At 47.2% G+C, this 25768-nt stretch overlaps 1 protein-coding gene across 1 annotated transcript in view; it reads right to left on the reverse strand.

Annotated features, from left to right (window-relative positions):
* Positions 1 to 14397: 14397 nt before the first annotated feature.
* Positions 14398 to 25768, reverse strand: part of CCNI (cyclin I) — a 560313-nt gene continuing 548942 nt past the window's right edge. The window contains exon 7 of the mRNA XM_069626334.1: positions 14398 to 16458. Within this exon, the coding sequence (XP_069482435.1) occupies positions 16003 to 16458 (456 nt within the window). The 3' untranslated portion in view covers positions 14398 to 16002. The remainder of the gene's footprint in view (positions 16459 to 25768) is intronic.

The raw sequence follows: 25768 nt of genomic DNA on the forward strand, positions 1-25768 counted from the left end.
TGATCACCTTTCTTTGCAGTTTTTTTTCACAAGTGGGATTATTAATAATAGTCTATTATGGTTGAGATGTATTGCCTGCAGGCATGCTTGTGTAATGATGTGACTTTTCCAAACAATTAGTTGTTTCGAGACTCAGCAGTAACAGTCCTACTGAGTGGCCAATTGCTGATCGTGATGACACTCAACTAACAAACATAGGTTTTCCCAGTCATACCAATGATTTTCAGCAGCTTTCAAAGAAAAAAATTGACTCGAGCAGGGGCCCAAGGCATGCTTCCATGAAGGGTAGAGTATCCTACATCTGTGATGACTCCCATTCCACCATAGAAAAATGTAGTCGTCTGAAGCATATTGCTGTAGCTCAAGCAGCACAAAGAACATTCTGCTTTTATGAATGTTATTTGGCGGTCATCCTTCCAATGGCCAACCTGTAGAGCTGCACACCACCTTATGGCCAAAATCAAATATTTCAAGATTGCTGGAGCACAGGTAGCTCCTACATGCAATATATTTATCGAGGCACTAAAGGACCAGTAGGGTATTCAGTTATTAATGTTGGGAAGGAGAGAGGGTCTTCCCATCCCCTTAGGCAATACCGAATGAGAACTAAATGCTAAGAGAGCACATCCAGGGAACAGGAGGGTGCGCAATCACCTTAGTGCATGCAGTACATGTTCGAGTATGAATGCCATCTTGGCGAGCGGCAGCCATCTTAGAAGTTAGGCACAAGCGCGATGAACCACATTTTTGTGCAGTAGTATTAGACCCCTTGCATTAGCGCGACCGCCACCACCACCCCCACCCCACCCCAGCCAGGTCCCACAGAGTCCAGGAAATCCTCCATTGTTCTAAGATAGTTACAGGCCCTCACACCCTAGAAAGAATGCACCCTTCAAGGTCATGAGATGGGAGCAGAGCGCCTCTTGGCAGCATCCCACGGGACAGATAGTAAGGGCCTCCTTCCCCCCAACGATCCCCACACGAGAAATACAGTTTTGCCATGCTTTCTTCCCATGGCACTGTCCTACCACAAAACTTTTACCACCCTCGATCGATCACTAAGATCAGAAGGCAAGACTATCGTGCCTTCAGAAATGGGCCACGTGATTTGTGTAACGAGGTGCAGGTTAGCATCACAAATATAGCCTAAAACTAAGGTGGATGACCTTGGGAGTAGCTGATCTGTCTGGTAGCGAGTGAAGCGTGTGAGTTAGTGTGACCTCGGCTCTCCCCCCTAGCCCATCCCTGTATCTGCCAGGTGCTTGTTACAACGATAAAAAAACATTGTTTGTTAGTAGCCAAATGTTAGGTCATCTTCACCTTAGATAACGAGCCCAGCAGCACCAACATGGACGACAGAGATGAACAGATGAAGATGGACCAATGGCCTGGCATCCCATATGAGCAGGATATATATATATATAGGATTGTAGAATTGTACTATATGATTACATCATTAGTGACGTTGTGTGCTTATAATGTGCTGCACATCCCGCCGGAGCTCAGAACTTTCGGCAGCAGCAGAGTTCTTTGCTGATGCATTTGTATTTTGGAGAAATAAATACGTATTCTTGCAAGCGTGTCTTGGGCTTTTTCCCCTTGTGTGCTATATTCTTTCTGGTGTGAGCGTGCAGGGTGCTGCCTTCACTTCTTAAAGTTCATTTTGCTAGTTGATGCTAGTGACTTGAGCAGCAACTCAAGGTATGCTTCCATGATAGGCATAGTATCTTACATCTCCGGTGACCCACATTCTACCTTGGGAAAATGTAATTTTCTGAGTGAGTAGTCAGAAGCATATTACTGTAGCTCAAGAAGTACAAACGTGGTGTAGATCATCTTTCACACACCCTAAATTAATCACGCTGTATTCTGGATCATCTGGATTTGGTATTTTAAAGGTGGACAGGATCATGCAAAAGACAAAGGGCAGGGCAATGGTTTGGTTTCCTAAATTAGGGACCTATCTGACAAATGATATATGCATTTATTGTACCGATTCTGCTGTAGCATGTAAGCTGTTATTACAGATATAACAGGAAACACCACTATCGCTCAGCTGAATTGAGGTTACTCCTAAGCTTTTGATGGTGTTTTATATGCTGGGATGGGCATCCCTAACAATCTAGATTAAAGGAGCATGGTCTAAACTGATGTCACAGGTCTGTGTACAAGAACAACCTTTTCTTCTATTTACAAAACGGGTTACATTATTTGCATGGAGTTCAGCAAGGAAGTGGTGCAGATTAATAGTTCCAACTATTCTGTGAACGCTGGAAGGTGATTTTTTTTGTAACAGACATACTTTGGGGATTGCTACTGCTGTGAAGATGGCAGCAAGGGGGGGCATGCGAGGGGTAAATAGGTTGGGACAGCAAGGTGGGGACCAATGCACATGAAAAGGACAGAAGGACGGGGGTAGCCCTGGGAAAAGCAGCTATGTAACTGCTCCACAGTAAAGTGGACTACACTAACACCTATATGTGCTTACTATCTAAAAAGATTGTATCCATCCAACAATCATGCTTCTTGAAGATAACCCAAAAAGTGAAAAATAAGGATTAATCTGCCCTGGTGCATAATGTTGAGTAGTTTGTCTTTCTAAGTACGTACCTCTTTCCAGTGGTTTTGAGAGAAGGTGGATCTGCAATCACCAATCTGAGAGAAAGGACTATAATTGGTGTGGCATGCTGTAGTTTTACACATACCACACATTTGGCCATACACCGAGAAAATATGAAGCATACCTCGACTATCATCCTTGTTTGGCATGTAAACCGCCTTGTACTCACTCTCAACACACTGAGGGACCAGGAATGAGACTCGGACCCAAAGGAGTTATGCTTTTGGCCAAAGACTTATTAACGAAAAGAAGGGGTTGGGAGGAAAATGCCCCTCTATTCCTGCTCTAAGAAGTGTCTCCCTACCTATAATCAAAACTAATGTCTGCCAAAGTCAGAATGTCCAAAGAAAAACTGTCCTGTGTCCAAACTGTCCTGTGGCTGACCTCTTTCCTCTTGGACCGAGCCTCCCAGGCCCAACGTGGGTCCTTCCTCTCCTCAATATCACTCTCTACCTGTGGTGTTCCTCAGGGGTCTAACGTCTCTCCCTGGCTGTTCAAACAATACCTGGCACCTCTCGCCCACCGCATTGCTGCTTTCTGCTCCAACTTTCAGTGCTATGTGGATGACACTCAGCTCGCTTTCAGGCTCCCCTCTGCCACCTCTTCTCCCTCCCTCATCCCGGATTGTCTGTCTGCAATCCAGGAGTGGTGTGCCACCAATGATCTCTGCCTTAATGCCAGTAAGACGGAGATCCTCCTCATTGTCACACCTGCTCCTTCCTTTCCTGTCACTCTGGCCAGCCACTCTTGGCCCTCTTCCTACTCCAACCTGTGAGGCTAAGAACCTCGAATCATCTTCAACTCCACACTCTCACACTACCAGCTTCACCTGCTCGGAGGTATTCTTCCTTTCCTCACCTTCCCCCAGAAGCTTAGTGTCTCCTGAGCTCTGGTTCTCTCTAGACTGGACTACTGCAACAGCCTCTTTTTAAATGTACCTGCTTCTACTCTCCGTCCTTTACAACTCATCCAGAAGAGGACTATGAGACTTATCCTTGGCCTCAAGCCCTGGGATCACATCTCTCCAGCCCTGAAATCTCTCCAATGGCTCCAAGGATGAAGTTCAAGACCCTCTGCATTGTTCACAAGGACTGCTGGGGACTGGGACCAAAATATCTCCAACTCTCTCTCGGGAAATATCCTACTCGAGCTCTTTGCTCCTCTGCCTCCAACTCCCTGAGGGTCAGTCGATTTTCCAAACAACGAGTTGGGGGCAGATCTATTTCCTCGGCTGACGCCTCCCTCTGGAACAGCCTCCCTGCCTCTCTGAAACTTGGAGCAGATCTATCTCCGGTTCCAGAAGCACCTCAAGACCTTCCTCTTTGCTTCTGCCGTCTCTCTTCCTCTCCCCTGCTGATCTCCCGTCTGATATTGCACTGCTCACCTGGTTATCTTCTAAACTCTGGCCCAGGTTCCTGCCCAACAAGTTGCACTCATGCACTGTCTGTATCTGCAACCCTACAGTCCCCTTACCTGCATGTATTAGATACCTGTTGTCCGCACTTTAACACCCCCACTTGCCACCTGTTGGCCACACTACTTGTCGTTTTTCATCCCATCTCCAGCACTTGCCCAACCTCCCCTCCCCCTGGCACTTCTTTCCCTCCCCTCTCCTTTGCACTTGCGTGATCTCAAGGTCACTAGGCCTAGTAAGATCGTGGTCTTGGTCCTCCCTCTGTTTCCCCTCCCTTGAGGGTTCACAGGTGTTTGGAGCAGTCTTCTCCTTCCAAGAGTTTGAAGCCATGAAGCAGAAGAGCCCATTCGAGACCGCAGGAATGCAGAAGCCTACAGAGGGTTTACCGACGTTCGCAGGTGTTTGAAAGCAGCGTTCGCTGTACTGGATCCTGAAGACACAAGGCAGAGGAGCCCACCAGAGACCGAGGGATGCTGAACAGCCAGGAAACAAATACAGCAACTGAAGAGGAGATGCCGAACAAGCGCTGCCGGTTGACCACGAGAGAGGGAGAATATGCCAGTCAAAGCCGCTGAGTCCACTCCGGGGAAGCAGGGACGCCAGGCCGTATTGGCAATCATGCCAGAACCAAATGAACATTAACCAAGTATACAGAAGAGAGAGAGAGAGAGAGAGAGCAAATGAGTACTTCGTAACAAGAGGGAACGAGAGGAAGATGCAGAGTTTTCATGATTGTGAGTGTATATAATGCACAGATGGCACTGGCAGGATAGAATACCAGGCACATAAAGTGTTAGAAGAAGTAGAAACAAGGGAACATTTCCCTTGGAAAGGTGTGCAGAGCCCACCTAAGAATGCCCTGGCAGGAGAGTATGCCAAGCATGTGAGTGCACCTAAGAAAACCGTGGAAGGAGAGTACACCAGGCAAGTGCAAGAGAGTGCATACAAGAAAGCCATGGCAGGAGAGTATACCAGGCAATTACATGTGTGTGCATGAAAGGGAAGCCTCCATAGGAAAAGTACACCAGGCAAAGACAGATTGAACATTGTGTAAGAATTACTTGAAAGAAAAGAGTTTCTGAGAAAAGCAAATCCGGATTAGCGAAAAGGTTGTGCTAACCACAGGAGAAGGAGTGGACACACGACAGGAGAGTACACCTAGACATCCTGTCCTCTCTCTCTCATCTCCCTCCTCCCTATACTCCCTGCTCTTCCCCTGGCACTTCTTCAGCCACCTCTCATCCCTCCTTCTCTGCCTTTCCCCTCTTCTCCCCACACAAAGTTTCTAGACAAGTCTGATCTATGAAAGTCTTGTCAAAACAGGTTCACCCTGTTCCTCGAAAACCATCGGGGACCACTGCAACCACTCCTTCGCCACTGGAGTCTTCCCTTCCCCCCCTGAAGCACTCCCTTGTGCACCCTCTTCTTAAGAAACCCTCTGCCGACCGTTCCTGCCCGGCTAACGTATCGCCCAATCTCCATCACTCCTTTCCTAGGCAAACTCCCAACTTAATCTTCACACTGAATCTGTTGGTTGTCTCCATTACCATCAGTCTGGCTTCAGAGCTACCAGAAGCATGGAAACTGCTCTCCTGAACATCCGTGAAGACCTGCTCTCCAACCTTGATTCCAACACCCCTTGCGTCCTCATATTACTTGATCTCTCTTCTGCCTTTGACACGGTCAACCATGCCATCCTGCTCAACCGTCTCCATTATAACCTGGGTATCACAAATCAGGCCCTGGCTTGGCTGACTACTTTCCTCTCTGATCGACCCTCCCAGGTCCATCTTGGGTCCTTCCTCTCCTCTATCTCTACCTGTGGTGTTCCCCAGGGGTCTAACCTTTCTCCCTGGCTGTTCAACCAATACCTGGCACTTCTTGACCACCGCGTTGCAGCTCTCTGCCCCAACTTTCAGTGCTATGCAGATGGCACTCGACTAATTTTCAGGCTCCCTTCCGCCACCTCTTCTCCTTCTCTCATCTCTGACTGTCTGCTGTCCAGGAGTGGTGCTCTGTCAATGATCTCTGCCTTAATGCCTGTAAGACCGAGATTCTCCTGATCGGCACACCTGCTCCTTCCTTTCCTGTCACACTCTGGCTGGCCTCTCTTGGCCCTCCTCCTGCTCCCACCGGCAAGGCTAAAAACCTTGGTCATCTTCGACTCCACACTCTCCTTTTCTCCTCACATCTCTGACGTCTCTAAGAAGTCACACTACCAGCTGCACCTCCTCAGAGGTATTCTTCCTTTCCTTTCCTCTCCTTCCCCCAGAAGCTCACTGTCTCCAGAGCTATGGTTCTCTCTAGGCTGGACTAGTGCAACACCCTCTTTCTAAATCTGCCTGCCTCTACTCTCTGCAACTCATCCAAAACGGGACTGCAAGACTTGGCCTCAAGCCCAGGGATCATAGCTCTCCAGGACTGGAATCTCTGCACTGGCTCCCAGTAGCAGCAAGGATTAAGTTCAAAACCCTCTGCATTGTCCACAGCCTTCTGGGGCTTGGGGCATCAATACCTTCAACTCTCTCTTCCTAAATATCTTCCTTCTCGAGCTCTTCGCTCATCTGCCCCCAACTCTCTCAGGGTCAGTAGCTTCTCCAAGCAACGAGTTGGTGGTAGATGTTTCTTCTGCTGGGGCCTCCCTCTGGAAGAGCCTCCCTGCCTCCGGTTCCGGAAGCACCTCAAGACCTTCCTCTTTGCTTCTGCTTTCTCTCCTCCTCTCCCCTGCTGATCTCCTGGCTGAAACTGAAACTGTACTGGTTTCCTGGCTACCCTCTGATCTCGGGCCCAGGTCCCCTCCCCGTCAGTTGCACACCTGCACTGCCCCCCTGGCAACCCTTGCACTCAGGGACTGTTTCTGTATCCCTACAGTCCCCTACCAGCACTTGACACCTGATGTCTGCACTTACCACCAGCTGACCGCACCTTTTATTTATTGTCTTTATTTATTTTACTTTATCCTATGTACTGCACTCCCACATGCACTGCCCACCCCCCACCCATGCACTTACGCGATCTCAATGTCACCTGGCCTACTAAGCTCCTGGTGTTCATGTACCGTGTCAATTTTCAGTCCTGAAGTCAGTCTACTCCACAGCTACTTCTCTGGCTTCATATTCTCTCGGGTCGTCCAAGAGAGGAAGCTTTCATTCTCCAGCAACTCGCTGGAGAAAGAAAGCTGTTCAGCTGTTTCCCCTTTTCAGCTGTTCCCTCTGATTTAAGTCTCCCGGGCACAGGAGTCACAAAGACTAGAGCGCAACCTGTGTTCCTGACTTTCCTTGATCTGCATTTTTCCATTCATCTTCTTTGTCACAGTTATTTGATGGTTATGGAAGTCCATTCCTGAATTCTTAGAAGTAAAGCCTAGAAAGTCTAGGTAATTGTTCTCTATGGGTTAATCAGTTGGAGATGACCTTTACAGGTAGAAGCCAAGAAGATATGTTCCTTCAGTAGATGAGGGGAGGTGTTACAGTAAGCCATTAACGCTTTAGACAGGGATGGGGTATCCTCAAAAGAAGATGTGGGATACCATGTTTCATCCGATGGCCCCATGATATTCTTCCTGATGATGTCTCTCCCCATGTCATCTGCCCTCATATAGCTGACCCCAGGGTCAGTATCAGGTAGTGGCTGCCGTCCCCATGCCGCAAGGGGAGAGGTCACCGCTGGGAAAGGAGTGATGACACCATCAGATTAATCACAACACCAAGGATTATTATTGCCCTTATACATCAATAGATTACTCTACAATCTCTTACATTTTTTTTACATCATCCTAACTGCAAAAAGTAAGACCTTGGACAATGAAAAAGTTGGTAGAGATTGTAGCCCATGTTACCTGCATTACTGTTATCTAATGCCGGTTAATAACAGCAATATATTTCTGCAATTAAATGGTAATACAAATACTTAAATGACTGTCAACTGCTTTTTTTTATTTATTGGAGAAAGGTATCTTTGAAAACAAAAGAAATCTATAAGAAAGTGCAAAAGGCTTTGTTGATCTGAGAGGTAAGAACTTCATTCACTTTTTCATGGTGACGTGATTGCGCAATGGTATTGAGAGCATGTTTCTCCGATGGCAGCATACGTGAACAGCAGGAGTGTGTGCTACGGTTTGTGTCACGAAAGCAGTCAAACTGAATTCACACAGGTGTGACCACAATTGTGTGACATTTTAAAGTTCACATGGGTGATGGTTTATTGTGTACTTAATCTACTGTAAGGAAATGAGGGCTGCACAGGAGGTGGCAGTGCAAGAAAGCGTTGCAGTGAGGAATGGGGGAAAAAACGACACTTCCCATGATCCTTGTGACAGTTGGTCCGGAGGAGAGGAGGTGTGCTGGCTCACGTTAACTACTTAAGTCAGTCTTCTGCCCTTGGTGATTGTTGGCGTGGCAGGCACAGGCCGAGGGAGAGCAGGAGCATGGACGCATGAGGGACTTGCAGGATCCGGACTGGGCAGTGAAACAAAGCGTTTCCTGAGGCTTCGTTCCTTTTGAAAGAGCTGAGCAGGCTATGACGGTGGCCCGTCCAACACGGGATACGCTCATGCAGGGGCGTTGCTAGGGGGGGGGCTAAGGGGGCTATAGCCCCTGATCTTTTGGTTGTAGCCCCGGATAGAATCTCAGGAGCTACAGCCAAAAGACTAGCTAGCCCCCAGTCCCAACAGTTCCGACATCAGCTTAGCCCCGGGTCTTTTCCAGACCTAGCAACTCCCGTGCGCTCATGCCTGGGGAGGTGCCGGCAAGCACCCCCCCTCCCACCTCATTTAAGTGATTTGGAAGTGTGGATGTATGTTTGAAAACTCTGCTGGCATTGCTTGCACCATTAACAGTGCACTTAACTTTTTGCACAATTGGAGGGTGTGAGAAATCGAGTGTTGGAACGCTGCCAGTATGCCTTTTCCTACGTTGTAGGAAACCTTGTGAACTTGCTAAGACTTTTCCGTAACAAGCAGAAATTAGACTCTGGGATTGCACGCATTTCTCAAAGGGGCATTTGCAAAGGCATTGAAGAACACGCCATGTAATGTGAGCTGCTTGTTCTAGTCATTTTCATGTTGTCACGCAAGTCATTTATGTATGCATATGGAGCTAATCAAAATGGTAACGCTACGGAAGGGTTTGAGAGTACATCCCAGCAAGAGATACACAAGGGAGGATTACATGTTGAAGTTTGTGCTGGTCTTTCCATGTTGTATGTAATTGCAGTTATCCATGGCCATCAATAACACATTCCATGCTTATGTTTGTTGCTATGTCTAGGTAGGGAGCTGGATGAGTCAGGTACTATTGTGGCAGCTATATCCTAAAAAGGAAGGGTGTAGTTCTGAGTTTTGGAAGTGTCTGGAGATGCTGTTTGGTATTCAGTGTGAACTCAGCATTGTATGTTTCTTACCCTATGTTCCCCAATGCCCATCCATTTGCAAGGAAACCCTAAACCTTTTCCCAGTTTCCCCAAACACCCCCTTATCTATCCACAACCTCTCCCTAACCCTCTTCCCCCCTTTGGCTGCCTCGAAGTACCTGTTATACTCAATTCAGGAGCTTGTGCCAACCAAGGTGGGAGTGGTCAACTACATTTGGCTTCTGTTGCTAGAAAAGAGTTGTGCGATACTCCATGGGTCTGACATCTACATCAAGAGTTGGAAAATAATTTTGCTGTGAAGCTGGATGCCAAAGTAGCACAAGATTACCTTTTTGTTCTTTTTCCAAATCTGAATAAATACATGGGAACAAAATGAAATTACCACTCTCAATGTTGCATGTTTTCTCATAATCTGTGCAATTTCATTCAAGAATGTAGGGCAACATTTGTACTTCACCTGGCTGATGTTCTCGAGTGGCCAACATAGACATGTTTGTTTGCATAACAACCTGATCTGGTCATTCATGTGGTACTTTCTTTTGATGTATGTTTGTTTATTAAAGAATGTGTGCTTCTTTTCTGTTCCAATCACTCATCTCTGAAAAAACGTATTTGCTTTACATAATTATTTTATAATATATTCAAACACACAAGCCAATAGGGGTCATTACGAGTTGGGCGGTAAGGGATACCGGGCACCGGTAAGGAGACCAGTGTCGGTAATCCCTTACCGCCCAATTCCGAGGTCCCTGTTAGGAAAGATTTCTTAATTGTGGGTAATTTTCCTTCCATGTGGCAACCCCTAAACTTTTTGCTGTTGTTTTCACCATGATCTAGACTTTGCCAGAGAAGTGTAGCCTTCTGACGCACTCCTCTGGGCTTTCGCTCCATTCTTACGGGGAAACTGACATGCCCTTAAGACAGTCAGTACCGGGAAACGCTGTTTTCCGTAGTTTCTTTATCATGTTGCGGCTTTCGTGCAACATGACACAAAAGGGCACTGTAAGCTAAGTTACTGCTCTCTTGGGTCTCTAGCCTTCTACAGGCCCTAGATACTCTTTTTGGATTGTAACTGATCGGTGCAAGTGAATCACGGACAGGAATGGTGGCAGCGATCGTTTCTTGTGTTTTTGAGCTCCTTTTGGCGTTTTAAGCGCGTTTCTCGCGCTTAGCCCAAAATGGTGGCCTGGCTCCCAAAATGGCCAGACCACGAGGCTCCTTTGTCCTGTCCGCTGACCGTCTTGCCCCCTTCACCTTCCCCAGGTCGAGCCGACCCAGGGCCTTCCTTATTTGGGCATGTACTTTCCCGCGAAACACGGATGCTTTTGCGGGCTTCTACAGGCCTTGTGTGTGCCTCCAGGATGTGGGCTGGGATGTCTGGTCCCAATACACATCCTGGGTACCAGAGAGTCTAGTGTGGTGTGAATGCCTGGGACCACCGTGGTCCGTGATAGGTCCACGTATGGTGTGAGTGTTTTATGAGCGGATCTCCCATTCGGTCCCCTACGTTTTGGCGCGAAGGGAACCGTGGATAAGAGGGGACTGGAAACGCCACTACCATGTCGATCTCCTGAGTTCTCACGAACAAAGGAATACAGGAGCCAAGTATCCTGCAACCACGAGGCTGAACCGAGGAATCGCTGGTGACCGGCTGAAGGACTGCTCCTCTGCACTGCTGTCGCTTTGTGAAACCCTTTCTACCTCTGATTGAACCAGAAGGCCAGTACTGGTACTTCGACCCTTGGAATAGCGGGAACAGCTATTCTCGGCATCTTCACCATCTCCTGCACGTAAGCCTTCGGAAGTGTCTCTGGGCCATCCAGCAGACTGACCAGCCTACCCAGGAGTCTTGCTCTGTAACCGCCGTCAGGTTGTGTTGTATTTCGAGTCCTTGTCACTCTCACACGATTCGTACACTTGGCATTCCCAGGTCTGAAGTGAGTAGTGTACATTTGGCTGAGATACACACGGCCGCTCCGTTGCCCTGCTGTGGTAACAAACTGTGCGGGTTCACTTCGTTTGGGACATCTTTAACTCGACTCTGCTGCTGCAGAATCTACATGACGACGAGACGTCCCCTGCTCCCCTGAACCTGCCAGCACTGAAACTGATGCGGAGAAGCCTGGGTCTGCTTGCATCGGGGACCGTTGAGTAGCATAGCTAGGAACTGGTCGCCCTCCTGCAGGAGCCCATAGCTTTTCCCCGCTGTGTCAAACAGCACGCCTTTCCGTACTCGCGCTCTGCTTCTGCCCACAGTGGAGGCTGCGCTTGAGTCGCGGAACTCTGTTCTTCTTCTTCGTGTGCAGGTACTTTTGAGCACAAGGCTCCACTCTTCGTAGGGCTTGAACTTCCTTTTAGTTAGGTGCCTCTGAAGGCGGACTGGGTCTAATCATTATTTCGCACTGCCTGTTTTCCTTCCCTTCTAGGTGGACTACACATTTCGTGCATCTAACGCTTTAGACTCGTTTGTATTTGTATATATATATTGTATTGGTTTGGTATATGTTGGTTTACTAGAGTTTTATTGTGATTTCTCTCTACGGTCATTGTTGCAAAGGCCTTGGAATAAATGTGTATATATTTTTAATATAACACCTGTTTGGAGTAATTTGTAAGTGTCCTTGCTTTGTGTGCTCATTGCGGGCTTTCAGTCACCCTCACCCCTCTTGAGACCTAGTCTTGACCGCCGCGATCGCTACCCTGATTGGTCTGGCTTGTCCAGAGGTTACCCTGTTCCAAGTAATTAGGTTGGCCTTCTGAACTTCTGCGCCGCCAGGACAGAGTTCAGAAATCCGTCTTAACAGTCCCTTAGCTGGAACCATAAAGGACGTGTGGTCTGACCACACGTCCTTTACGGGTCCCACTAAGGGACCAGGGCGGTAAAAACGGGCCTGCTATTCGCGGGCCCGTTATTAGCGCCTTCCCTATTCCCATTGAGCCCTATGGGGGCTCAAATGGGAATGGGGAATGGTTGGTTGAATGGGGATTTACCGGGTCCTCCAGGGTCGGAATGGCCCGTTAAGTCCCCATTCAGCCACACCGGACCCGGTATGGGTGGAAGCCAAGGTGCTATTAGCACCATGGCTACCGCCCAACTTGGAATGGCCCCCAATATGTTTTGTTCTTGTAAAAAGAATAATCAGATCTGTATGTGCCTTGCTACGAAAACACCTTAAGAATATCTTAGCTACCATTGTAAAGCAATGAATTACTGCAAAGAGTAATTTCCCTGCAGTGTAAACGCAATGTCATCCAACTTCCTCGCACTACTTCATCAGCCAAATTGTACATGGATACTGGAGTCAAATTACTGCACAAGATGAGTTTGCAAATGTGAATTCAAACATGATGAACTAAACGAGGTATAACTGCTAAGAAACACATTATACCAACTTGCTCATGAAGTAACCCTGACGTGCTGCCATGAAAGAGGGGAGCAATACTGTAACTCTCAGATAGCTTCCTATATTTAGAACAAAATCAGTCAATATAGAAGGACCTAACAGTTGTAAAGAAGGAGGCAGGGAGCTATGTATGCCACTAACCACCTGAAGAATACGTATCACCTCCAATATGTTTCAGAAGCTGAACGGTTCCGGCTAGGCCAGCCTGCTCTTGTTCATAAACTGAGTAGGCTTTGATATAGAAATGTATCTGCTTCACAAAGGACATTCTTCTTTTATGAATGTTATTTGGCTGTCGTCCTTCCAATGGCCAACCTGTAGGGCTGCAGACCACCTTATGGCCAAGATCAAATATTTCAAGATTGCTGGAGCACAGGAAGCTCCTACATGCAATGTATGTATGGAGGCACCAAAGGACCATTAGGGTAATCAGTTACTTCTTGAAGTTCATTTTGCTAGTTGATGCTAGTAACTCGAGCAAGAGCACAAGATTTGCTTCCATGATAGAGATCTTACATCTCTGGTGACCCCTGGTCTACAATGAAAAAATGTCACTTCCTGAGGCGTCTGAAGCATATCTCTGTAGCTCAAGCAGCACAAAAGTGGGGTATATCATCTTTCACACACCCTATATTAATCACGCTGCATTCTTAGATTTGGTAATGTGAAGGTGGACAGGATCTTGCGGGAAGACAAAGGGCAGAAGAATGGTGTCTAAATTAGAGTCTTATTTGATAAAGGTCACATGCTTATTGTAAGGATTCTACTACAGCATGAAGGGTGTTATTACAGATATAAGAGGAAACATTATCGCTTGGCTGTATTTGGGTTACTCCTAAGCTTTCGATGGTGTTTTGTATGTTGGGCTGAGCATCCCTAACGATCAAGAGAGAAACAGCATGGTCTAAATGAAGTCACAGGTCTGTGTACTTATTCACAACCTTTTCTTTCTGGTATTTACAAAATGTGTTCAGTTATTAGGATGGACTTCAGGAAGGCAGTGATGCAGATTAATAGTTCAAACTATTCTGCGAGTACTGGAAGCGATTTTCTTTTTTGTAACGGAGGTATTTTGGGGATTGGTGCCGCCATGAAGATGGCAGCAAGGGGGGGCGTGTGAGGGGTAAATAGGTTGGGACAGAGAGGTGGTGGCCAATGCAAATGAAAAGGACAGGGAGTAGCCCTGGGAAAAGCAGCTACGACTGCTCCATGGGATTGGATTGCACTATCACTTATATAGGCTTCCTGTCTTAAAAGATTTACCCATCCAATAATCATGCTTCTTGAAGATAACCCAAAAAGTGAAAAATAAGAAGGTCCAACCCTCACTGATGAATAATGTTGAGTAGTTTGTCTTTCAAAGCACCTTCCTCTTTCCAATGGTTTTGAGAGAAGCTGGGTTAACATTCATCCATGTTCCTTAATTAATTGACCCTCAATATATCTTCTGGAGAAGTCATACTTTAAAAAGGTTTTCTATTTTCAATTCGGTACCACAACATCTGAAGGCAGATAACAGTCAGCCATCAGCATTTGCTATATAACAGAGTAAATACACGGTTAAACAATAAAACACAACAACCACAGCGCAAGGACAACGTTTTATTGCTACCAGAAGGGCATTCATAGGTACAGTGGTTTTGGACGCAGTACCTTCCACAGACTGCTGGGAGCGACCAAAATGTAGGACAAGTCAATGTAAGAAGAAGAGGTATGCATTAAAATTTAAGAACAAGCTTTAAAAGTGTGCATTTGGTTAGAAGGAAAAAACAAACCTTTTGGCATCTGCTGAAAATGGCCGCATGTTGAAAGGGGAAGCGGGTGAGTCTGCTTGAAGCTACATCAGAAGCAATGGCCTTATGCAATAAGTGAAAAGTTGTGAAACATTTGTACATCTTTAAAATTCAAACATGTTCTGAGGTATGCTTAACTTACTCCAGGCTGATTCAATTGCCACATCAGTACAATAATGGCAGAAACAACTTTGTACAAATAGATGTCTCACTTCAATTGTAGCACAGGAGGGAATCATACTAATACTGCGACTCTAAAATGCAGACTGCGCTGTCTGCATTTTAGAGAATGCCGACTCCCATTACTGCGCCTAAGTGGAGCCGGGGTGTCCTCTGCTCTCCTTGGTCGATGTAATGGGAGTCGGGGATTGCAGTGGTGCCCCCCGCTTACCATTACGTTAAGTGGGGGGACAGGAAAAAGAAAAACAATCAATTTTCTTTAAAAGGGCCCTGCGGCATCAGCACTGCCCCATGCAAGTGGGAGGAACTGACGCCACAGGTGTACAAGGGAGTCGGCGGCACACACAGAGGTGCGCCACGGTAAAGGTAAGTGGAGGTTGGAGTATTGCAGGGGAAAAAATTACTCTCTGATCACTGCGCCGTGCCATAATTGGCGTCAACATTTTCATCGGTGCAGTTACGGGCGGCGCAGTGATGGCATAGATTCACACAGGAGCATCCTGTCAACTTTCTTCATCTCTCAGTATTCACAATGAAAGCACAAACCTTGAGTGGTCAATCTGTTAAAGGCTAACAATGACGGGCTACTCTCAAGAGATACTTGAAATGTGTACAGCCAGGAGACACCAACCGAGTTACCTTTACGACCAGTGCAGTCCCCTACTAACTTGAGGGGTAGTTGACAAGTACTGTATGCAACTCATTAAAATGATAAAACATGTTACAAATTTGTATACCAAAGTGCTACATTTTGTTTGTCTAAAATAATGCTGGAATGACAGTTCAAAGTACTCTTCATGCATAAAACACAGAAAGAGGAGAGGACAAAAGGGGGAATATGATTGGATGACATGTTAAACTAAATTATTTTGAATGAAAGGTACATGTGAACTTTGGAAGACAGATTACATGACACATTGGCGAGAAACTGTGCAACTGACGAAACACCAGAAAGTCAAACAAGTTGCAAATTTTTTTGTTATAGTTTTTGGCTCTTTTGTCAATTTTTTTTTATAAGTATGTTCTTTTATGTTTGTTTTTAGGTTTTTTGAGTGCTCAGGTAATAGTTGGTCTATAATTAGCAGCACAAGAAAACGTGGAAGATATTTTGCTCCCTTGTCTTTAGCCTGGCAAGGCATGCCCTTCAACCATACAGCCTGATTTTAAAGGCTTTGAAATGGAAATAGCTTTTATATTATGGATCTGGCCCTTCCTGTGTGTCTACATGACGGGCACAGCCCGTAAAGGTGGGCAGGGAGAAACATTTCCCTCTTGCCTTGACCGACCTGTACCACAACCAGAAGTCACAAACTCCATACCCCCGACGTCAGATGTATTGTCTTCATTGTAGAGTCGCTTGATTCCATCGTAGAAGTCGTCCACTTCCATTTCATCAACTTTGCGCTTAGCAGTGCTTTGTTTGCCTACAGCAGGGTTTGCCAGGCGCTGACCGAGAACTGCTGTACCTTTGACTGGCACTTCTGGTTTGCTGTCCTTGGAAACATCTGGCCCTGAGAAAGAGGAGGGGTGGTATTTGAGCACTCCTCTCTTGCAGGTTACCAGAGTTTGCTTAAGGGGATTGTAGACATATACAGCATTGGGAGGCAGAGAAGTCTTCAGGTGGGAAAGGTGACGTGCAACAAGCTCACGGCAATGGATCAGCTGTGAACTATCCATCTGTATTCAGCAAAAGGAAACAAAAACAAAACACTGTAGGTCAACAGAAGATACAGTCCTGTAATATTAGACACGTTTTTCCCCACCCAGTGGAGCCTCATTCATGTGAGCGGCAAAAGGGCTCGGCTATCCACTCCCAACTTAAAAATATTAAGACACCTGTGTGGGTCCAGGCACAGTGCAACTAAACTGCGTTAGGGAGCAAGCGTTTTACACTCAAACTCTAACCGTCTTTGCATTTAAAAAGAATCTACATGCACAAAAATGTTTTGAAATTCAAAGACTGGCGTTTCCCTGAATACTTTGGACTGTGCTGTGCATGAGTCAGAGGCCGGGCCTTCTTCACGACAACCACACCCCTGAAACATCCACACATTCTAGGTCCCAAACTATGTCACACTTATTGTGAATGTTCCAAAGAGTACTCTGGGGTCCCGGTAAGTCCTTTATTTAAATAAATAGTTACTCACTGTAGTGACTAAAGTACTCAGTCTCCTTTCCTCCATACTTGTGGGCGTCCCCCAACATGGGGACATCATTGGTACCTTTGGCAGCAAAAAATTTAGCTTCCCTGTTAAATTTAGTATAGCGCGCAGGGGAGCAGCCTCAGGTGTGGGAACGCCCCGCCAGGACCCGCCCTCCGGCACCTCAACTCAGTCCCCTTTGAACACATTGGATCATTAGCTACCTGGCTATGCTTATTAAATACTAGCCCTTGGCATACTAGCGGGGGAAGGTGGGTGTGACGTATGGAGGAAAGGGGACTATGGACTATGAGTACTCTAGTCACTATGGTGAGTAACTTTAATTACTCATACGTCCCGTCCCCTTTCCTCCATCCTTGTGGTTGATTCCACCAAACAAGACCATAGGGCGGAGCTATGACAACCTGCCTCATATCTAGGATGAAGCAAAAAGGTTCTTGAGAACCACCTGCCCGAACTGAGCATCGCGCCTGGAGCTGCTACACAGGTAATTATAATAATTGTTCATGTTTAACATGCTTAATACTAATGAGTGGTTTTTAAGCACAGGATCGATATTCAAACCTGTGTTGCGTTGCCTTGCTTCCAGGACAAATGCGTTGACCCTGAGCAATCCTTCCTCCCCAAGTGCTTACAGAAGGCTGACGGAAAGCCCCAGGTAGCCGCCTTGCTGATGACATCCCAAGAAGCAGGTCTCTGGAACGCGATGCCCATGGCCTTAGCTCTGACCGCATAAGCGTGAATTCCCTGTGGAACTGGACTGCCCATGGCCGTGTACGCCTCAGAAATGGCCAGGACCATCCAACAGGCGATGGAATCCTGAGAGCTGGGGAGGAGCCCCCAAAAGTCACAAACAATGCCTTGGACTTCCAGAAGGACTTTGTCCGAGAGAGGTAAACCTTGAGAACTCTCTTGAGGTCCAAGGGAATGTAGGGCCCTTTCTGCCTATGACTGCGGGTTCGGAAAGAACACTGGCAGGGAGATCTCTTTATTCAGATGAAATGGAGAGACCACTTTGGGCAAGAAGTTGGGGGAGCACGCAAGATGACCTTGCCGTGAAAAGTGGTGATGGGCTTGTATGAAGACAACTCCTGCAGTTCACTGACCCTGTGTGCAGAGGTGAGAGCTACCAGTAAAACTGGCTTTATTGTAACCAAGCGGATGTCCACAGAGGCCATCGGCTCTAAAGGTTTGCGCTGTAAGGCAGCAAGAACCACGTTGAGGTCCCAGACCGGGTGTGGCCCATGCACCAGAGGAAAAAGTCTAGACAGGCCCTTAAGGTAGGCCTTAACCGCTGGGTTGGCAGCCGAACACACATGCTCAGGGGAATTCTTGTAAGCCCCAATGGCCGCCAAATAAGTGCAGCAAGTATCCACCTGAACTCCAGAACTGGCCAAGTGTGCTGAAGAGGCCAGTACGTCATCCAGATGACAAGTGACAGGATCCAGACCCTTGTCACGAGCCCAATGGCAGAGCCTAGTCCACTTGCTTTTATACTGGCATCGAGTAGAGGGCCTCCTGGCCTTTTGAATGATGTCCCAGTTGTCATCTGAAAATTGGACATGTTGAAGCCTCAGCCCGTCAGGAACCAGGCCACCAGCGTCAGCCTGACCGGGTCTGGAATGTTCCACTGCCCCGCCCTGCTGCATCAGGAAGCCCCTGTTGGTGATCGGAAGGTGGACGGGACCCTGGGAGCACAACTGCAGCAGATCCAAAATCCAGACTCTCGAAGGCGAGAGGGGGGCAATTAGGATGAGGCTGCAGCCCACCGAAGCCCAGAAATTGCAGAGAGTCTGCTGGAGCAGAGGAGGGGAAGGGACGGGAACGCCTAACACCTGCAGCCGTACTTACAGATTTGGAAGGCATCTCTGAGAGACCCCCCAATCCCTCCCTACCCACGAAGCAAACTGGAGGCTCTTGAAATTCCAAAGACATGTGAACAAGTCCTGGTCGGTAAACCCCCAACGCTGGAACAGAGGCAACAAGGCGTCGGTGTGCAACTCCCACCTGTAGGTGTTAACCCCAAGCAGGCTCAGCTGAGCCACTTATGCATTGCTGTCCCCCGGCAGGTGCACTACGGAAATTCAAACCCTCTGTCGGGACCCATTCCCAGATAGATACCGCCTCCATGCAGAGGAGGGGGCAACGGGTGCCACCTTGCTTCATTAGGTAAAATGTAGTAGAATTCCTGTCCTTGATGAGTGGCAGAAACGCCTTGAGGGCCAGGACCACTGCCCTGATCTCGAGCATATTGATATGAAGGAGGGCTTCTGCCCTGGATCATGTGCCATGAATCGCATAGCCCTCCAGAGTATCCCCCCCAGCCCGAACCAGAGGAGTCAGTCATCACCACCAGGGTAGGCTCTGGTCAGGTGAAGGGGGCTCCACGGAAAAATTGCAGTCTATCGGCCACCAGCGAAGATCGGGCAGGAGGGGCGGGGGGATTGGGATCCTGTCTGACTGAGACCCATCTCCTGATCCCAATTGGCCGCAAGGTGGAGCTGGAGGTGCCTCTTCTTGAGACGAGCCTGCTGTACAGTGAGCACGCAGGAGGCCATCAGGCCCAAAAGGTGCTGGAACCACCATACCAAGGTGGTCGAGTTTGCAAGAAAGTGCTCTATTGCCTTGCGAAGGGAGAGAATCCTCTCTGGTGTAGAAAACACCTGCTGAACAGCCATGTTCCAACACAACCCTAGGAAGACCAGATCCTGGGAAGGGCATAATTGCGACTTCCTCTGGTTGCGGGACAACCCCAGCTGATGAAGAATATCCACCAACCGATGGCAAGAGTGTATCACCCTCTTGGGGGACTCCACCCTCACCAGCCAGTTGTCCAGATAGGGGTATAGGTGATGGCCCTCGAAGCAGAGGAGACCCACAACTGTGTTCATCAAATGAGACCAGATGCCTGCACCATAAAGACCACTGCCGCTTCCAGGCAGAAGGAGAGTGGGATCTTCCTGTAAAGTCTATTTAATGGGCGAAAGCACGTGCCGCTCCACCATTTTGAAGCCTTGCCCCACGGCCTGGGCAGGAGGGAGCAAACGCTCTGATCCACGAGAGGCCTCAGACATGGGAGGATACAGCTTGGGTCTTGCACCCAAAGCAGAAGCGTCAACCTCAGATCGCCCTGGCAGGCGCTGTGCCCTCGGCCGGATGTCGTAATGTCTTGACCTCGGAGCGAGCTCTGGTAGGCAGGACGCCCTCGACACCTATGCCGGTAGTTGTGCTGGCTCGTGCCGATGCCTGACTCTTGGAGGTGGTACCAGACGATCCCTTACACCTTGGGGACGAAAAGGACAAACTTGATCGCCCTTCTGAGGACAGCCTGGTAGGGCTCTTGAGCCCCTTGGCTTGGAAGCCGGTAGCCTTAGAGGCCTTGGGCCTGCCAGAATCTGAAGAACCCCTGTCCGTGCAAACCCCGGGGAAGGAGTCGCTGCGCTGAGGAGCCGTGCTGAACATAGGGTCTACCTTGTCTTGATGAGAGGTCCTGGAGACAAAGGGCCTCATCACGAGTTAGGTAGTAGCCCTTAAATGCGGTGATAACAGTATTACCGCCGCATTTAAGGGCTGGCCCTATCACGAGTTGGCCACTAAATGGGCTGTTTTACCTCCAGCTTTTTTCTGGAGGTGAAAATCCCATTTAGCGCCCGGTTTTCAGCGTAATTACCGCTGGCTGTATTAGCGTGAAGCATTTGCACCGGAAGTTCCACATTGGGTCCAATGGACCCAATGGGGTTTACCGTTAATGCCCAACCCTTGATCAGGCGGTAATACCGCCGGACCGGTTTGTGTTAACGCTATTAGTTGGGTGGTATTGCAGCCGGGATAACGCCCAACTCGTGGTGAGGCCCAAAGTCTTAAGTTGGGGCAGAGAAGTGTGGAAGAGCTCCCGCGACAACCGATTCTTCAATGCCCTGTGACCGAAAGTGCTGCAAGTCACACATGCGTACCGGCGGTGGTCGGACCCCAGGCATTCAAGACAGAGTGCATGGGGGTCAGAGGCCAGGTACGAGGTGTCACATAAGCACATCTCATGAATCCTCCTGCAGCCGACATGCGCCGGGGAGGCGAGGCAATGAAGGGAGGTTAAATAAGATTGATAAGCAAAAACGGAGAGCAAGCGGAAAGTTAAAGTCTTTGCGGCGGCAGCCATGTCTGACACTGTCCGTGTTGAAAAAGTCACTGATTTGAGGCAGCGTAGGGCGGTGCGTTCTGATGCCCGAGGCCGCACCCCTGCACGCTATACTAAATTTAAAGGGGAAGCTCAATCTTTCGGTGCCAAAGGTTCTGATACCGTCCCCATGTTGGGAGATGCCCAAAAGGATGGAGGGAAGGAGACGGAATTTATGAGTAAGAGCTTGTTAGATGGAGAAACGAAGTACAGAGACCCACTGGTGCTTCACCCCAAGGCAACTGCCCTAACCGTTCTTGGTGGAAAACACAGACAGGGCATGTTCAACACTCACCCAGTTCCATATATGATGTTATACACTGTCTGGCAAGTTGTGGTGGTGTGTATTTGGAGGTGCGAGATCAGTCATACTATCGACCTCTTAATAAAACCATCAGGGGCAGGCCGAAGCAAAGGCAACCTCAAACTTGCTTGCTATGAGGATCACCACCATCATTCACACAGACTGAAGAAAAAAAATGCACAGGTTCGGGCAACACACTATGAAGGACCAAATGGCAGTGCCTGGGAGCATTTCAGGGAGCAATGCAACAAAAGCAAATGAAGCCAGCGAGATTCATAAGCCCCGAGCATCCACTTTGCAAAATGCAACTATCCTGAACATCCACAACCCTCCTCTATACCTGTCCACCTACGCCATGGAACCAGAACAGACACACCAAGCATGTATTCCACATACACCTGTCCTTTAGGTGCTGTTGAGGGATGAAACTGAGTCACCAAGCCACTGCATAGGTCCACAGGACTTATCTAGGTATACACAGGCCCCTCACTAACTCTGACCAACCAAAACACACACACACACACACACACACACACACACACCCCACCTGTCCTTTAGGTGCTGTTGAGGGATGAAACTGAGTCACCAAGCCACTGCATAGGTCCACAGGACTTATCTAGGTATACACAGGCCCCTCACTAACTCTGACCAACCAAAACACACACACACACACACACACACACACACACACACACACACACACACACACACACACACACACACACACACACACACACACACACCCCCCCCCCCCCCACTTAGTAGGTCGAATGTGGCATCAAAATGCAGATTAGTTTCAGGTTAAGTGCAAAAATCTCACTCCTTTTGATCATTGCACACTATTTGTGTACAGCTATGAATAACATCAAACGGTAAGCACTGTTGACAGTGCTTTTCTAGCCCCATTATGGTACTACCCAAGGTAACACCCACAAGCCCATCTTTGCAAGATACACTGGTTACCCAAGACTATCCATTATACTGAAGTTTGATCATTCTAAGGCATTCTATTAATGCAGGGTGCATAGTACCCTATTTAGGACCACCAACAAATGATGCCTATTCAACAAACAAGTTCATTTGCGGATGGAGAAAAAAATTAAGATGAATGTTTACTTTTTTCCTGTATACTATGCTATACCATGCAGTGCTAGGCAAAACAAGTTGCCCTACTTAGAATATTTCATCTAAAATAACTATGGTTACTGAATGGCCCTTTTTGAAAAATAGCTACGCACTACGTTTAACACCGGTCTAAGCACACTCCACATACTTTAATATATTGCTAGGCAACATGAGCCTCTAATGGGGTATATTGCTAGGCAACATGAGCCTCTAATGGGGTAGAAGACAGTAAATAGATCACTACTAGAAGTAGGAAAGCAACGTTTACCATGAATACCCGACTGCTCAAAACACTTTTTTTCTAATATTTCACCTGTGGCCTACAATTTTAATTTGCCCAGCAACTCAGTAAATCAGGCGACAACTCCTCTAATCACTTGTACAGAACACAGCAATCCAAGTTATCTCCCCTGCAGCTAGGGTACTGTTCCAAAACCCATTACAGCATCAATGTTGTGGTTTTTCACTGGCTGCTGTGCTCACTGGGTTTCTTCCACCATGATACCCCCAACAGTGTCCATATGTTCAACCTTCGTTCCCTTTTCCACAATTATTTTTGTGCTGCTCATACCCACTGCCCATATGGAATTTGTGTCACCTTCAGCAGTGGGCCACTTCAGTTTTCCACACACAGCATCACAGCTAATCACTCCCATGGCTGCAGACACTGGCCCCCCTCTTCTTACAGGATCACTGCGTGAGATGGAAGGACAGCACTCTCCTAACCTCATTGTTACAGTGACCAAGGAGGGGGAAGGACACATGACATGCGCATATTGGACTATGACCTCTTTCTGGCTAAGGTGGAAATTGGAAAAAAAATAGGGAGGGGTTTTCCCTTTCTAACCTCGGCGAGCCAGTTCCAGCCAAGATTTAAGCACAAGACATCCATCTCAACTCATTGGTGAAGATAAAACATGACAGAGAATGTGAATGGGATAAGGAATGAGAGATGGATCGTTGTTAGAGAGTTTGGTGTGTCGTCTACACGTTTGCCCAATATTAAACAGACAGAAGTTAGAACAAGTTAAAGTGGAGACTCACAGAATGCCATCTGTAAACTGCTTTTTTGATGTAATTTGCCCGATATCAAAGAGACCCAGCACTAAACTGTACTGGAAGGCATTGGGTAAAGTTGTTAGCAAATACAATTTGGAAAATGTTTGCTGAAAATAGAGACAAAAGGATAGCTAGCATAAGACTTGAGAAGCAAATGATTGTGCTAAACTACAAAGAAAGCAAGCCCAAACGTTACCTCCACTATGAATACCCCATTTTGATTATAACAATCAAGACTATATACTGGCTAAAGCATTTGCAGAGAAGCACAGGGATTGTTAAATTATTAGCTCATTCAGATTGATGTAGATGCTCCCCGGACCCATCAGACAAGCCTTAGTAGGTCTGTCTTGGAGAGTCTCAAATAGCAAATCTTCATTGGTCTTGAGACTTCTTTTTTGCTTTTAAACAGTAACACAAATGTTTTTTCTCGCTTCGTTCTGAGCACTTAATTGCCAGGTATCAAAAATATGTGTTACTTATTTGCATCACAGTTACATTTAGCAGTGAAAGAAATGCTGCTTCACCCTTTTTCCTTGCTTTTAACTAAAGGAGCATTTAATAATACCCACTGCTGTTGCTTAAGGAGAGAGTTTGCTTATGGGGTTGCTGGATGTAGTCTTGTGATAGTCCTCTTATAAACTTTGCTAGGGGCTTGAGTGACTTGAAGCAAGGGTATAGCTTGCTTTTCTGTTCGTCCATCTTCTTCAAAGTATTGCAGTGGTTTATGGTTAACTTCATAGTGATCCAGTTTATTGGATTGTAAAACATAGGGCTCTTTGTGGGCTTGAATGTGCACAGTATCTAGCAAGTTTGACTTAACATATGGAAGGAAGCCTTAGTCTGAATCCAGCTATCCTAGATTATTTTAGGTATCTTAATCCTTCCTTTAAGAAAGTATTTCAAGTCAAAGTCTGCTTTGATAATGCTTTCTCGTCCTGTTCCACTAAGTACGGTCTTAGACCGGTTCTACGTTATTTCGCCGCAGTATTTTTCATCGCGGGTTTTTTCATTGCCGTTTTTTTTTCCTCCAAAAACTAATGTTTTTTTTTGGGGGGGTAGAGGGGGTTACGCCCCCAACCCCCCCTTTTTGTTTTTATTCCCTTACACCCACAACCATATATTTAATTTTTTAACCCCCCCCCCCAAAAAAAAAACAAACAAGTTTTTTTGGAAATAAAAACCGCGATGAAAAAACCCGCGATGAAAAAACCCGTGATGAAAAATACCGCGGTGAAATGCGTGTATACCCTTAGACCAGGGTTAGAAACTTCACAAAGGTTTTCCAGGTTTGTACCACACTCTTAGCGAAGTTCAGAAATAGGCTAGTCTGGTACACTTAGAAATATCCTGCCTCATGGATCTAGAATAACAAACCATTTGGACTGATTGGTTCTTAAAATACCTTGAGGATACATTTTGGTATGGAGCCTTCTTTCATAGGCATAGCTTTCTGTATATTAAGTGTGTCTCACTTCGCTATCTGCTCTGAATACAAATCTATTCTAGGTGCTATTTTGATTTGCCGTAAACCCAATTTGTGGGTTTATACATTTGCTTGTGTATTTCATTGGAGAAAATGCTCTTAAAAAATCCTATTGTTTTAGGTGTTGTTCATATACTCATTAATTTGTTCTGCTCTTAGCAGCAATTTTAATCCACCACATAAGATGGTTTTACATAATTCTTGTCTGCATGTGTTTACTGAGCATTGATCACTAGTTATGGCTCTCATTTTATATTGCCATTATTTGTTGTATAGCCACAACTGTGCTGTGTATGTGGTGTTCTTATTGTTTAATGACCACGGATTGGCTGTTCCAGGAACACAAAACGAACGAGACCATCTACACTCCGAGCAACCACCCACCTGCAGCTGCACCAGCCTCTGGTGAGTTGTCTGTGCCCACGTCCCTCTCTTGTCCCCTGCATTCTTCCTGTCCCTGGCCCTCTTCGCCATCTCTGCAGCGGTCACGCCTCATTCCCGCTTAAGCTCTCCTCACTCCCTCCTCCAGCCGGCCCGACCATAGATTGGCTGTTCCTGTTCCAGGAACACCAACTCTCCTCGCTGTACGCGACCTTCTCTACTCTGAGCGAGCACCCACCCATTGCAGACGTCTAGCAGACACAACGGTACTTTTTCATACTGCAGCGGTAAATATT

This window comes from Ambystoma mexicanum, chromosome 6p (genome assembly GCF_040938575.1).
Source record: "Ambystoma mexicanum isolate Mex_15411 chromosome 6p, UKY_AmexF1_1, whole genome shotgun sequence".
Classification (NCBI taxonomy): Eukaryota; Metazoa; Chordata; class Amphibia; order Caudata; family Ambystomatidae; genus Ambystoma; species Ambystoma mexicanum.